Genomic DNA, 14,683 nt, shown 5'->3' with positions numbered 1-14,683 from the left:
CGACACCATCCTGTAGACACTGTGGTCTTTAGACCTTGGAAAAGCGGCGGAAAGCATCGACATTTTAATCAAGATGTAGATATAACGAGAGAATTTCTGTCATTTGTAGCTCTGTAAGAAACGTCCAATGAGGTCAATAATCCCAAAAAAGGCAGAATTATGTGTGTCCACATTAAGCTAAAATTTATAGCGGACCTTGTCCCTAGCTTTTGTTAAGTAATGGGGAATAGAACCAGAAAAAGGTGAAATTTAAGGCACAGATTGACTAAAAGAAGGAATCGGTTGATAACACATTCTGAGACATCGACGAACAGTCATTTTGGTTACAGATGAAAATGATAGGAGTAAAAATTGTAGAGGGAGACTTAGGCATGAATGCAGTAAACAGGGTGAAATGGAAATAGGTTGCAGTAGTCATTCGGAGCTGAATGGAACCAGTCTTACAGCTAAATACGACGGCGACGACTACAAAAACAGTAACAACAGCAACAGAAATATCAACATCATTTGAAGCCTTGTTACGTTTCCTTGAGGCACACCCAGAGTTACTTTCGCAAGGGTAAAATTGCCGTTCAGTACTGTGTTCTAGTCAAATATTACTAGAACCAGTCATACGCACTGACGGAAAAGTTCGCAACACCAAAAAAATAATTAAAGCCGAGTAATGAGATTTTGGGAATACATTTGTCTAGGTAAAATGTTTAAGTGATTAACATTCCAAGAGCACAGGTTAATGCAAGCGTGAGATAAGCCAATGCAAATGTGAAATGATGGTAGTCGACATTAATAACCAATCTGGCAGCCAGAATGTTGAACGCAAAAATGCAAACGTGCATGCATTGTGTTGTACTGGTGCCGGATGTCACTTTGGGGGATGGAGTTCCGTACTTGTTGCGCGTGGTCGGTTTAGTACAAGGACAGTTAATACTGTCTGTGGATGACGCTGGAGCTGTCATCTTATGATAGCCCATATGTCCCAGATGTGGAGCTCAAGCAGTCCATGGTAACATGTCAACACTCCGAAGAGCATGTTCGGTCAGGGCAGCGGTATCTGGTAGACAGTTATCCTGTTGGAAAACTTGTGAAGCTGTTCATGAATGGCATCATAGCAGTTCGAAAGATGACGTTGACGTAAAAATTTGCATCCACGAACACAAAATCGTACCACAGACCATAGCTCCAGTGCGTCTGGGACGCAGACAAAGGGGGGGGGGGGAGGGGGGGGGGAGTTGTGACGGCCTGTATCAAATCCGTTAGAGAACTGATGACTAGCAAAACAGGAACTGAACTCTCCACTGTGGTAAGTTCATGAAGAACGCCAGAATCATTATTCATCCATTACGCCAGCATAGATTACTTACAAAATGAATTTTCACTTCGTAGCGGAGTGTGCGCTGATATGAAACTTCCTGGGAGATTAAAACTGCTGGAACCTGCAGACTTTGCTTTTCGTGGGCAAGTTCTTTACGAACTTTTCTTTGAATCTAATTTTGTTCGTTGTTGTTCGTTGCATTTGTTCGGGGTAGACGTCCTGTAACACCCGTTTAACTTCATCGCTGACCCATTCACACAGTTTTCTTTTTTTTTTACTACAGAGAGCATATAACCCTCCGACCGAACTCGCTGAGCTACCGTGTCAGCGTACTAAGTGAGCTACCCAAGCACGGGTCATGACCGGTCCTCACAGCTTTACTTCCGCCAGTACCTCATCTCCTACCTTCTAAACATCACTGAACTGCTTGGGTATCTCAGTTGATAGAGCACTTGCCCGCGAAAGGCGGATATCGCATACTCGAGTCCTAGCCCGGCACACAGATTTAATCAGCAGGAATTTTCAAAATGGTTCAAATGGCTCTGAGCACTATGGGACTTGACCGAGCGAGGTGGCGCAGTGGTTAGACACTGGACTCGCATTCGGGAGGACGACGGTTCAATCCCGCGTCCGGCCATCCTGATTTAGGTTTTCCGTGATATCCCTAAATCGCTCCAGGCAAATGCCGGGATGGTTCCTTTCAAAGGGCACGGCCGACTTCCTTCCCCGTCCTCCCCTAATTCGATGAGACCGATGACCTCGCTGTCTGGTCTCCTTCCCCAAAACAACCAACCAACCACTATGGGACTTGACTTCTGAGGTCATCAGTCCCCTAGAACTTAGAACTACTTCAACCTAATTAACCTACGGACATCACACACGTCAATGTCCGAGGCAGGATTCGAACCTGCGACCGTAGCGGTCGCGCGGTTCCAGGCTGTAGCGCCTAGAACCGCTCGGCCACTCCGGCCGGATGCAGGAATTTTCATCCTAGATGTTACAGCTTTTCGACCAAACCGCTTGTAAACGATAACTGTTTTACAACGCACCACAGTGGTGTAAGCTGAGACGAACAGTTTGATATAGGACATTTGTAGTCGATCAAACCGTGAAAAGACGTCAGATTGGCCGACAAAAGCCATCTAAACAATACTGCTTAAGCGCCTTGCGAGATTTTGGAATATCGTCTCACCCTCTTACCTCACCGACTTGGTCGTGCACGTACAAATCGTAAGACAGACTTTTGTGTGAGTTATACCCGACAATTTAATGCAGTTTGAAAACGTTCGATGAGCAACGAGACTGTTTCGTATTGGGTGCTTACCAAGAGACGATCGTGCTTGTAACGGTTACGATTAGATCAAATTGGAAAGGTAATTAGTTTTTATATAACATGTTAAAAATAGTTCCCTCTCTTTACCCTCACTTGTTAATGTGGGTGAAAACTGGCGACATAAGAGGACGAGAAGATATCAAATGTCACCGCGCGCATACGCACCGTAGCTCGGGCGAGTTTAGTAGGTCAGTTTCGGATTGTTACCCGGTTTTAAAGACCGCAAATGTCCTGTTCCAATACACCACTCTGGTACGTTGTAAACAGTTGTCGTTTACAGCGCGCAGTGCAGGATGATTCGAAGCAGCATAATCAACACTGAAGTGGCAAGAAAACTGGCACACCTGCCTAAAATCGTATAGGGACCCCGTGAGCATTCAGAAGTGCCGCGACACGACGTGGGATAGACTTGCAAACGTCTGAAGTACGGAACTGACCCCATGAATCCTGCAGGGCTGTCCATAAATCCGTAAGAGTACGAGGGGTGGAGATCTCTTCTGAACAGCACGTCGCAAGGCATTCGAGATATGCTCAGTAATGTTCATGTCTGGGGAGTTTGGTGGACAGCGGAAGTCTGTAAACACAGACGAGTGTTCCTCGAGCCACTCTGTAGCAATTCTGGACGTGTGGAGTGTCGCATTGTCCTGCTGGAATTGCCCAAGTCTGTCGGAATCCACAATGGACATGAATGGATGCAGGCGATCAGACACTATGCTTACATGTGCGTTATCTGTCACAGTCGTATCTAGACGTAGCAGGGGTCCCATATCGCTCCAACAGCACACGCTCATACTATTACAGAGCCTCCACCAGTGCCAGCTGACATGCAGGGTCCATTGATTTATGAGTTTGTCTCCATAACCGTACACTTCCGTCCGCTCGATACAATTTGAAACGGGACTCGCCCGACCAGGCAACATTTTCCAGTCATCAACAGTCCGACGTTGTTGACAGGCCCAGACGAGGCGTAAGGCTCTGCGCCATGCAGTCTTCAAGGGTACACGAGTGGGCCTTCGGCTGCGAAAACCCATATCGATGATGTTGCGTTGAATGGTACGCCCGCTGACACTTATTGATGGACCAGCATTGAAATTTGCAGCAATTTGCGGAAGGGTTGCACCTCTGTCACGCTGAACGATTCTCTTTAGTCGTTGTTGGTCCCATTCCTGTAGGATTTTTTTCCGGCCGCAGCAATGTCGGAGATTTGATGTTTTACCGGTTTCGTGATATTCGTGGTACACTCTTGAAATGGTCGTACAGGAAACTCTCCACTTCATCGCTACCTCGGGAACGCTGTGTCCTATCTCGTTCAAACATTACGATTAAACTCCCTTGATATTCTACCATTGTAGCGGCAGTAAAACATCTAGCAACTGCGGAAGACACTTTGAAACTCCCCCTTTTGAATGTAAACAATGACTGTGCTGGTAAAACTTCTACGTTACTTGATTTTCAAACTCCAAAGTGAAACTTTACTTATTCTGATCATTATTAAACTGACACACAATATTTTAGCACAACGCTATCTGTGTTTCAATCATCCCTACGAAAGAATGGACCTGACTAAGAATAACCTATGCCCTTCATGAATCACTTACCTCACAAAAATCTTCTTTACACGAACTACTGCAATACAGCGAGCGCCAATACTGCCAGCTAAATGAAAGATTCTAACTAGTGAAGGCACTAACTACTGATAGGCATACAGTTAGCAAATGAAAGATTTTGATAAAGAACAATGTATTTACCTTAACAGTGTTCAAAAGTCATTATATATATATATATATATATATATATATATATATATATATATATATATATATAGTGTTACATAAAAAGGTACGGCCAAACTTTCGGGAAACATTCCTCACACACAAAGAAAGAAAATATGTTATGTGGACTTGTGTCCGGAAACGCTTACTTTCCATGTTAGAGCTCATTTTATTACTTCTCTTCAAATCACATTAATCATGGAATGGAAACACACAGCAACAGAAAGTACCAGCGTGACTTCACACACTTTGTTACAGGAAATGTTCAAAGTGTCCTCCGTTGGCGAGGATAGATGCATCCACCCTCCGTCGCATGGAATCCCTGATGCGCTGATGCAGCCCTGGAGAATGGCGTATTGTATCACAGCCGTCCACAATACGAGCACGAAGAGTCTCTACATTTGGTACCGGGGTTGCGTAGACAAGAACTTTCAAATGCCCCCATAAATGAAAGTCAAGAGGGTTGAGGTCAGGAGAGCGTGGAGACCATGGAATTGGTCCGCCTCTACCAATCCATCGGTCACCGAATCTGTTATTGAGAAGCGTAAGAACACTTCGACTGAAATGTGCAGGAGCTCCATCGTGCATGAACCACATGTTGTGTCGTACTTGTAAAGGCACATGTTCTAGCAGCACAGGTAGAGTATCCCGTATGAAATCATGATAACGTGCTCCATTGAGCGTAGGTGGACGAAACTAAAATGAGCTTTAACATGGAAATTAAGCGTTTCCGGACACATGTCCACATAACATCTTTTCTTTATTTGTGGGTGAGGAATGTTTCCAGGAATGTTTCCTGAAAGTTTGGCCGTACCTTTTTGATCCAGTTTAACAAATTCCCTTATTCTGACGGACACACGTCCAGATAGTCCGCTCAACGCTATGGGCTGTTCACTTCCAGCTGCCCAACACTACACTAGCGAATAACTTCCATGAATGAGTCCAACCAGCCACAGACTGCACACAGCTCAGTTAGCGATTTTAATATCGAGCGCAACGTGGCGTTACCAACATAAAAACCTAAACAGCCTACTTATAACTTGTCTTGGCAGGCGAGCCCAAGCGCAGTGCCGGATTCTCCCGCGCTGCAGTGTAGTTTATTGCTTTGCAACTCTGTTCGGGTATAGAGCGTGGGAAAAATGGCTCTCTGTTAGTGCCAAAATCTTTGTGATCTTGTTCTCACGATCGCTACGCGAGAAATGCCTCGGTGGCAGCACAATGGTCTGAAGTAATTTCACGCAGCTATCACCTAAAAGTGCTTAAAACTGCAGAGGGAGCTTCCATTTTAGAAGGGAACCAGTAGTCGTTCGCTAGTGAAAGCCTTTATCCCGTAATTGAGCCGGCCGACACTGACCGACGGGAAACCGCCTGCCCCAAATGGAGCGCTTTGTCGCTCGCCATCGATGGACCGGATGGCACGGAGTCCAGCTAATCGCTGCGAGGGCAGGAAGAGTGAAAGCCGCCTCGCCTCGTCTCGCGCCGCCTCGCGTGTTTATAATCGCGTTTTCTCCTCTCCCGCTATTAACGCGACGCGTGCGCCGTCCTGCCCCGGCAGTAGGTCAGGCTGCAGGTGGAAGCGCCGCTTCCAGCCTCCAGTTTCCCGCGGTGACAGACGCCGGCGGCGGCGTCGGCACACTTCTTGCCGGGGTCAGCCTGCGTTGCTCTGCCCCCCCCCCCCCCTGCTGACCCCTGACCGGACATACGCGGAACTCCGGCCGCGGCTCGCCTACCTAATTGCACCATCCGTTCCGGCCAGGCACTCCTCTAGCCGTCGGCGCTGTTAATTCGCCGTTAAAGGGCCGTCGCTCCGTATTTGCCGTCACGGACGCTGACCCGCGGGCCACCCGTGGTTTCGCGCTTTGGTTGCGGCGTGCTTCGACGCGGGATAGCGCCTCATTAAGTCCAGGATACCGCCTATCAGCAACAGTTTTGTAAATTACCCGGGCCTTGTCCAGCACTATTATAAATGCTGCCACTCGCATCAGTGAATATTTTCCAGAATACGTCACCTTCCGTACAAGACGCAGACCGCCGACCAACATTTTGAAATTTTTTGGAGTATGGTATACGGGGTGGTCCATTGATAGTGAGCGGGCCAAATATCTCACGAAACAAGCATCAAACGAAGAAACTACGAAGAACGAAACTCGTCTAGGTTGAAGGGGTAAACCAGATGGCGCTGCCATTGCTCAAACGAATATCAACTGCGTTTTTTTTTATAAATAGGAACCCCCATTTTTATTACATATTCGTGTAGTACGTAAAGAAATATGAACGTTTTGGTTGGACCACTTTTTTTCGCTTTGTGATAGATGGCGCTATAATAGTCACAAACGTGTAAGTACGTGGTATCACGTAACATTCTGCCAGTGCGGACGGTATTTGCTTCGTGATACATAACCCGCGTTAAAATGGACCGTTTACCAATTGCGGAAAAGGTCGACATCGTGTTGATGTATGGCTATTGTGATCAAAATGCCCAACGGGGGTGTGCTATGTATGCTGCACGGTATCCTGGACAACATCATCCAAGTGTCCGGACCGTTCTCCGGATAGGTGCGTTATTTAAGGGAACAGGAAGTGTTCAGCCACATGTGAGACGTCAACCATGACCTGCAACAAATGATGATGCCAAAGTAGGTGTTTTAGCCGCTGTCGCGGCTAATCCGCATTGCGCGAGAATCGGGAATCTCAAAAACGTCGGTGTTGAGAATGCTACATGAAACATCGATTGCACCCGTACCGTATTTCTATGCACCAGGAATTGCATGGCGACGACTTTGAACGTCGTGTACGGTTCTGCCACTGGGCACTGGAGAAATTACGGTACTATGACAGACATTTTGCACGCGTTCTATTTAGCGACGAAGTATCATTCACCAACAGTGGTAACGTACAACGCCCGACAACATGCGTCAGCGCATTGTCAATGCATGTGCGAATATTACGGAAGGCGAACTACTCGCTGTTGAGAGGAATATCGTTACTCGTATTGCCGAATGCATTGAGGTTGACGGACATCATTTTGAGCATTTATTGCATTAATGTGGTATTTACAGGTAATTACGCTGTAACAGCATGCGTTCTCAGAAATGATAAGTTCAGTAAGGTACATGTATCACATTGGAACAATCGAAATAAAATGTTCAAACGTACCTACGTTCTGTATTTTAATTTAAAAAACCTACCTGTTACCAACTGCTCGTCTAAAATTGTGAGCCATATGTTTGCGACTATTACAGCGCCATCTATCACAAAGCGAAGAAAGTGGTCCGACTAAAACATTCATATTTCTTTACGTACTACACGAATATGCAATAAAAAATGGGGTTTCCTATTAAAAAAAACGCAGTTGATATCCGTTCGACCTATGGTAGCGCCATCTAGCGATCCAACCATAGCGCCATCTGGTTTCCCCCTTCAAGCTAGTCAAGTTGCGTTCTTTGTAGTTTTTTAGTTTGACGCTTATTTCGTGAGATATTTGGCCCGTTCACTATCAATGGACTACCCTGTATACTGAGACTATGAAGTAGTTTCCATAAACTAGAAAAACAGTTCTAAAACAGTCAGGAATGTAGGAACATTGGGTTGGCAGCAGCAGTCCGTTTGAATCAAGTTTCTTTAATAATCATATTTAACAGCCTCAGGCGCACATAGTTCGGTTCCTTGTAACCGGTTTCGCTCGGCAGACACGTGCATCGTGAGATAATCATTAACCTGCTGGCAACGCATTGGAGGCTTCAAAGTATCGAACGGCACTGGGTTTTTCAAATTCTTTAGATCTTATCCATTAGTATGTTAACTCAAATTTCCGTCGGTGCTCGGCTGAACATGACTGAAATACTAAACAGGAAACACATGATGTTCAGCAAAATATTGTTTATTTGATTTCTTATTATATTAATAATTATTTGGCGTCCGACGATGGCTTAAGAAGCTGAAAGACGCTTCATGATCAAATTAAAAATCATTTTACCGAACGTGACCAAAACATTGAATATTATCCATAGTGTTTCAAATAATCGTGAGTGTTGTGCTTCAAATGAATCTAAGAACACATTCGGCCTTTATTCGCAAAAATATCTCTGTTTTAATGGAGTCACCAACATGAAATGATTGAAGGTAATAAGGATTGAAGTACTGAAGATTCTGTGCCGAAAAGTGATACCAATGAAATTACGTTCAGATATGCTGAACTCCATGCAATCATTATGTCATGACTGCCTAATGAAAACTTGGGCAGACTGGAAATGAAACCGTGATATCACATTATCGAGAGCAGTTGCCTTACCACTCATTATGCTCTCTGAGTTCACCTCCAGTCCATATGTTTCTTCGGAAGTAATTTGAGAAGAAACAATATCAATCAATGAGTCGGTTCTGTACGCACTCGGATAGCGTAATTTTTAAGGATTGCTCACGAAATACAGGAAATCAGAGTTTAGCGTCTCGTATGGTTTCATATTCACGAAGTATTCAGTTTTATTCTAAAGTATGGGTAAATACATTTCGAATTCCGTGGCGACATGTTCGGGTGTTCTGGTATTGCAGTATCTGCAACAGTCTTTTTCTGTAAATACTACCATATTGCTAACAAAACAACATTATTGCTTAGGACAGAAAATTTCCTCCCCTACGCGGCAACTTAAAATAACTAAAGACACATGTAACTCTGCAACTGACAATAGGAAACCACAAATCATACCACTCAAGGACCCAATACGATAAAAACATAAGATGTCAATAAACAAGACTTAAAAGTTTGGAAGCAAAAATGTTATTAAAATGTTTGCTTCTTTTAAAAATATAAACTTCCCACAAGACGTTAAACTGTAACAGATTTGTAATCTTTTTCTTAACCATAAATAGTTAAGAATTGTGTTATGCGAGAATTTGACAGGATAATATAGTACCAATGAATGAGCCAAATTGTATACCATGTCCTGAGTTTTTCCAGTCCTGGATTTTCCGTGCAAGATTATGAAGGAATTCCGATATTGTTTAACAATAATAAGAGAGTTGCATCGTGTCTGACCCATATTTGTACAATGTTGTTCCGCGGGAAAGGGGGCGGTGAACGACTGAAAAGAAAAATATTGGCGAAGGTCCTTTTACAGATTCACCTAGATCCTTGCCTTCGCAGACTGAGCGCTGCAAATTATGCGTAAATGATTCGATGTCTGTTGCTTTTCACATCGCAGCAATTACTCCGCATAGAGTACAACAGTTAATAACGTGAAAAAAATACAGCAACTAGCTTTATTTTCACCCATCTTCAATTGGCGTCATAAATTTCTGAATTCATTATTATTATGCTTAGGCCGACCGCATTTTGAATGCTGCAGCGCGGCCAGCGAAGATGGCTGCCATGCTGAAGTTCCGGCTTCTATTCCCGGCACAAATAGGGATTTTTCTTCTGTATGAGCACTGGCACTGCTGCACTCAGCCTCGTGATGTCCACTGAGGAGCTACTTGACCGAGTAGTTGTGGCTCCACGCCTTGGAAAGCGGGCAAAACGGCCGGGAGAGCCGTGCGCTGACCACATGACTGTCCATACCCCATCCGCATGACGCAGCAAGGCAGAGAATGACACGGCGGCCGTTCGACATCCCTTGTGCATTCACGGCCTCGACGAGAACCTATTTACATATATGAAAGTGCGTGTATGTGTGCGTATGTGCTAATGTATGCAAAACCGAAGTCGAAAAATGTAACATGTCTGCCCGAACAGACATCGGAAGGCCCAACGGTTCCGACCGACCGCCGTCACTTGATGCGGATATGGAGGGGCAAGTGGTCAGTTCACCGCTCCCGGCCGTGGTCAGTTTTCGTGACCGGATCCACTACTTATGGATCAAGTAGCTCCTTAACTGGCCTCACAACGGCAGAGTACACCCGCCGCTCACATCTGCGCCAGCAGTGGACAGTGTAGGATCGTGGTATCACGTGAAAAACCGAGCAGACAACAGCACCAGCCATAGGGGTCCCAAACATTCTGAGGATGGCTGGAAACCGGTCAATAAACAAATGCGATTCTGATCTCGACTGTTGATTTTAACCTAAGCAGTGAACTGCGGTGATCTGATGTAAAACGGTGTTTGTGGCAGGACCATTGGCGAAAGAGATGATAAGTAAAGTAATTGTTATTTTGCACACGGGAGCTGTAGCATTTATAACAGTCGTACTAAGTACTATGATTATGAATGCGTGACTGCAGAACGCTAATTGAAGACGGGTGAAAATACGAAACGACTGTTGTCATAGGAAGTGGTTTGTTGTTGTAATTTATTTTTAAAGGTAGCCTGTCTATAGCCACAGATCGCAACTATCATAACACGGTTAAATTAATGGTAAAAGAATTAACACTCACTGTGTTCCTTAACACTGGATGCCGTGACCTACACATCCATAAACCAAAAAGTACGCGGACTGAAAGCTATGTTGTCCTCGACGGCGATTCTTCATCAGAGACGAGGGTATCGTCAGGAATGCCCCAGGGAAGCGTGATAGGACCACTGTTGTTCTCTATATACAAAAATGATTTGGCGGACAAAGCTGCCGTGGTGTATGGTAAGGTGTCAAAGCTGAGTGACTGTAGGAAGATACGAGACGACTTAGACAAAATTTCCAATTAGTTTGATGAATGTCAGCTAGCCCTAAAAGTGGAAAAACATAATTTGATATGTGTGAGTAGGAATATGAACCTGTAATGTTCGGATACAGAATTATTAGTGTCCTGCAAGACACAGTCACGTCGTTTAAATATCTGGGAGTAACGTTGCAAAGAGATAAGAGGTGAAGCGAGCATGTGATAACTGCCGTAGGGAAGGGGAATGGTCGACTTCGGTTTATTTGGAGAATTTTAAGAAAGAGTGGTTCACTTGCATAGGAGACTGCGTGTAGGACGCTGGTGGGACCGATTCTTGAGTACTGCTCTAGTATTTGGTATCCACACCAGGTTCGATTGAAGGAAGAGATCGAAGCAGTTAAGTAAGACAGGGGCTGCTTGATTTGTTACCGATAGTTTCGAACAACACGTAGCGTTACGGACATGCTTCGGAAACTCAGTGGGGATCCGTGGAGGGAAGGCAACGTTGTTTTCGAGAAACACTGTTGAGAAAATTTAGAGAGCCGGCATTTGAAGCTGATTACCGAAAGATTCTGCTGCCACCAGCATACATTGCGCGCAAGGGCCACGAAGCTAAAATAGGAGAAATTAAGGCTCATACGGAGGCATACAGACAGTCGTTTTCCCCTCGCTCTGTTTGCGAGTGGAACAGGAAAGGAAATGACTAATGGTGGTAGTGAGTACTCTCCGCCACGCGCCGTGCTATGGCTTGTGGAGTATCTATGTAGATGTACCGGGTGATCAAACCGTCAGTATAAATTTGAAAACTGAATAAATCACGGAATAATGTAGTTAGAGGGGTACAAATCGACACGCATGCTTGGAATGACATGGGGTTTTATTACAACCAAAAAAATACAAAAATTCAGGAAATGTCCGACAAATGGCGTTTCATTTGATCAGAGTAGCAATAATTAGCATAACAAAGTAAGACAAAGCAAAGACGATGTTCTTTACAGGAAATGCTCTATATGTCCACCATCATTCCTCAATAATAGCTGTAGTCGAGGAATAATGTTGTGAACAGCACTGTAAAGCATCTCCGGAGTTGTGGTGAGGCATTGGCGTCGGATGTTGTCTTTCATCATCCCTAGAGATGTCGGTCGATCACGATACACTTGCGACTTCAGGTAACCCCAAAGCCAATAATCGCACGGACTGAGGTCTGGTGACCTGGGAGGCCAAGCATGACGAAAGTGACGGCTAAGCACACGATCATCACCAAACGCCGCGCGCAAGAGATCTTTCACGCGTCTAGCAATATGGGGTGGGGCGCCATCCTGCATAAACTTCGTGCCTGGGGATTATGCGATGCTGTAACATCCGCGTACCTCTCACCCGTCACGGTAGCAGTTACAAAACCAGAATCACGCATTTCCTCGTAGAAAAAAAGGCCCGATAACGGTAGATGTGGTAAATCCAACATACACCGTGACTTTCTCGTCGTACAGTGGAGTTTCCACGACAGTTCTAGGATTTTCGGTAGCCCAAATTCTGCAGTTGTGGGCGTTGACAGACCCTCCGAGCGTGAAATGAGCTTCGTCGGTCCACAACACGTTACTCAACCAATCGTCATCTTCCGACATCTTTTGAAACGCCCACACCGCAAATACCCTCCGCTTCACTAAATCGCCAGGTAACAGTTCATGATGCCGATGGATTTTGTACGGATAGCGTCGGACGGTACGCCTAAGTGCCAACCAAACACTAGTGTATGGAATGCCGGTGCGACTTGTGACTGCATGAGCGCTGACTTCCCCGTGCATAGACGAACCCGCTACGGTCTCCATTTCTTCCTGAACTGTCTCAGCAGTATTACGCCTTGTGCTCGGGTCTATCGTCTAAACAACCCGTGGCTTCTAACTTCGAAATCATTCTCGCCGCAGCTGCATTTGTCAACGGATCTTTACCCGTTCGAATCCCCTTCCTATGGCCATAGGATCGTAACGCTGAACTAGCACATTCCCCATTCTGTTGATACAGCTTCACTAAAAGCGCCTTCTCAGGTAACGTCAACATGCTGCTATTGCTGGTGCATCTGATTCTCTCTCTCACTACAGCTCCTTTCATACAAGATTGTCATGCGCAGTCACTGACGTTTTGCTGTCCAGCGCCATCTGTCGGACATTTGGTGAACGTTGTTTTTTTTTGTTCTAATAAAACACCATGTCATTGCAAGCATGTGTGTCAGTTTTTACCTCTCGATCTACATTATTCCGTGGTTTATTAAGTTTTCAAATTTATACTGACGTTTTGATCACCCAGTAGATGTAGTAGTACGTACCTACTGGATGCAGAGGCGGAGGCAGGAACGGCGACGAATTGTCGCTAGTTTGGTTCGCATTCCACTTTGCAGCAGACGCCCCTCCACGCCGCCGTCCGAACGTTAACCTTGACTGACGCTGGACTGCGTGCACGGTAGCGGACCGCCGCCGTACACATAAATCACGGCCGCGTCAGGCGGGCAGCCGGCTACCGCCCACCTCACGTTCCATTGTCTCGTCACGTACTGACGGCCCGGCGGGTTCCGCCAGTTCGCCGCATCACGTAAATATCGGAGACGTGGCTGCGTCGTTTCATGTAGAAGAGCCAGCTGGGAGGGTCAGGTTTTTGCTTAAGGATTCCACGCTCATTGCGGCTGTCACAGACGGAATTTCCGTTGCACAGATGTTTCTCCTTGTACGGTCAAAGGTGGAGTCCTGAAGCGTGCTTATTCAACCCCGACTACGTCCTTACTACTCACCTCACGCATAGTCAGCTATCGTCATCGTCGCAGCCAACGTCTCCCGAGTAAGACTGTTTGCCCCTTTCTTTATATTATCTAAACAAGATCTAAATCCGCAGCCGCACTTACGCAACTTAACGAGCACTTATCAGAAACAGCAAAGTAGATCAGGACGTCAACACTGTTGGGAAAATTTAATGGAACGTTTTTATTGCTACTACAACTAATGGAGACACAAAGCTTTTGAAGGCTCTTTTAGCACACTAGATTTTAATCACTTTGAATGTTCTATTTTGGAAAACACTAATCATGCTAGAGCTTTTCGTAGGTGATTGTCAACAGCTGTCAGATAATTTGGAAAAAGCGTATTTTTGCCATCAGCTGTATAATTTTATGTCTATTCTCCACATGTTGCAGCGATCTTCAAGGAGAAAACTGCAAGATACAAGGAAAAGACTCTAGAATATACATAAGCATCGTGGCAAATGGAGAAATTAATGAGTCATTTTCTAAAGATTGTACTTGCACATTGTACATCAACGGATCAACCATTCATGTCCGTCTTATATGAGCGATGTAAGTGTAGAGAGAAAACTATAAGATACAAGGAAAAGACTATGGAATATACGCAAGCATCATGGCAAATAGAGAAATTAATAAGGGTCATTTTCCAAACAGCCGGCCGAAGTGGCCGTGCGGTTAAAGGCGCTGCAGTCTGGAACCGCAAGACCGCTCCGGTCGCAGGTTCGAATCCTGCCTCGGGCATGGATATTTGTGATGTCCTTAGGTTAGTTAGGTTTAACTAGTTCTAAGTTCTAGGGGACTAATGACCTCAGCAGTTGAGTCCCATAGTGCTCAGAGCCATTTGAACCATTTTTTTTTTTTCCAAACACGATACTTCCACATTGTACAT

At 45.2% G+C, this 14,683-nt stretch overlaps 1 protein-coding gene across 1 annotated transcript in view; it reads left to right on the top strand.

Moving 5' to 3' along the window:
* The window catches only part of LOC124616268 (craniofacial development protein 2-like), a 47,532-nt gene extending 33,289 nt beyond the window's left edge, over positions 1–14,243 (top strand). Inside the window, exon 2 of the mRNA XM_047144571.1 lies at positions 14,188–14,243. Within this exon, the coding sequence (XP_047000527.1) occupies positions 14,188–14,243 (56 nt within the window). The remainder of the gene's footprint in view (positions 1–14,187) is intronic.
* The last annotated feature ends 440 nt before the right edge of the window (positions 14,244–14,683 follow it).

Source organism: Schistocerca americana, chromosome 5 (assembly GCF_021461395.2).
Source record: "Schistocerca americana isolate TAMUIC-IGC-003095 chromosome 5, iqSchAmer2.1, whole genome shotgun sequence".
Classification (NCBI taxonomy): domain Eukaryota; kingdom Metazoa; phylum Arthropoda; class Insecta; order Orthoptera; family Acrididae; genus Schistocerca; species Schistocerca americana.
Note: the sequence above shows the minus strand (reverse complement) of the source record. Positions and strands in the feature narration are given on the sequence as shown.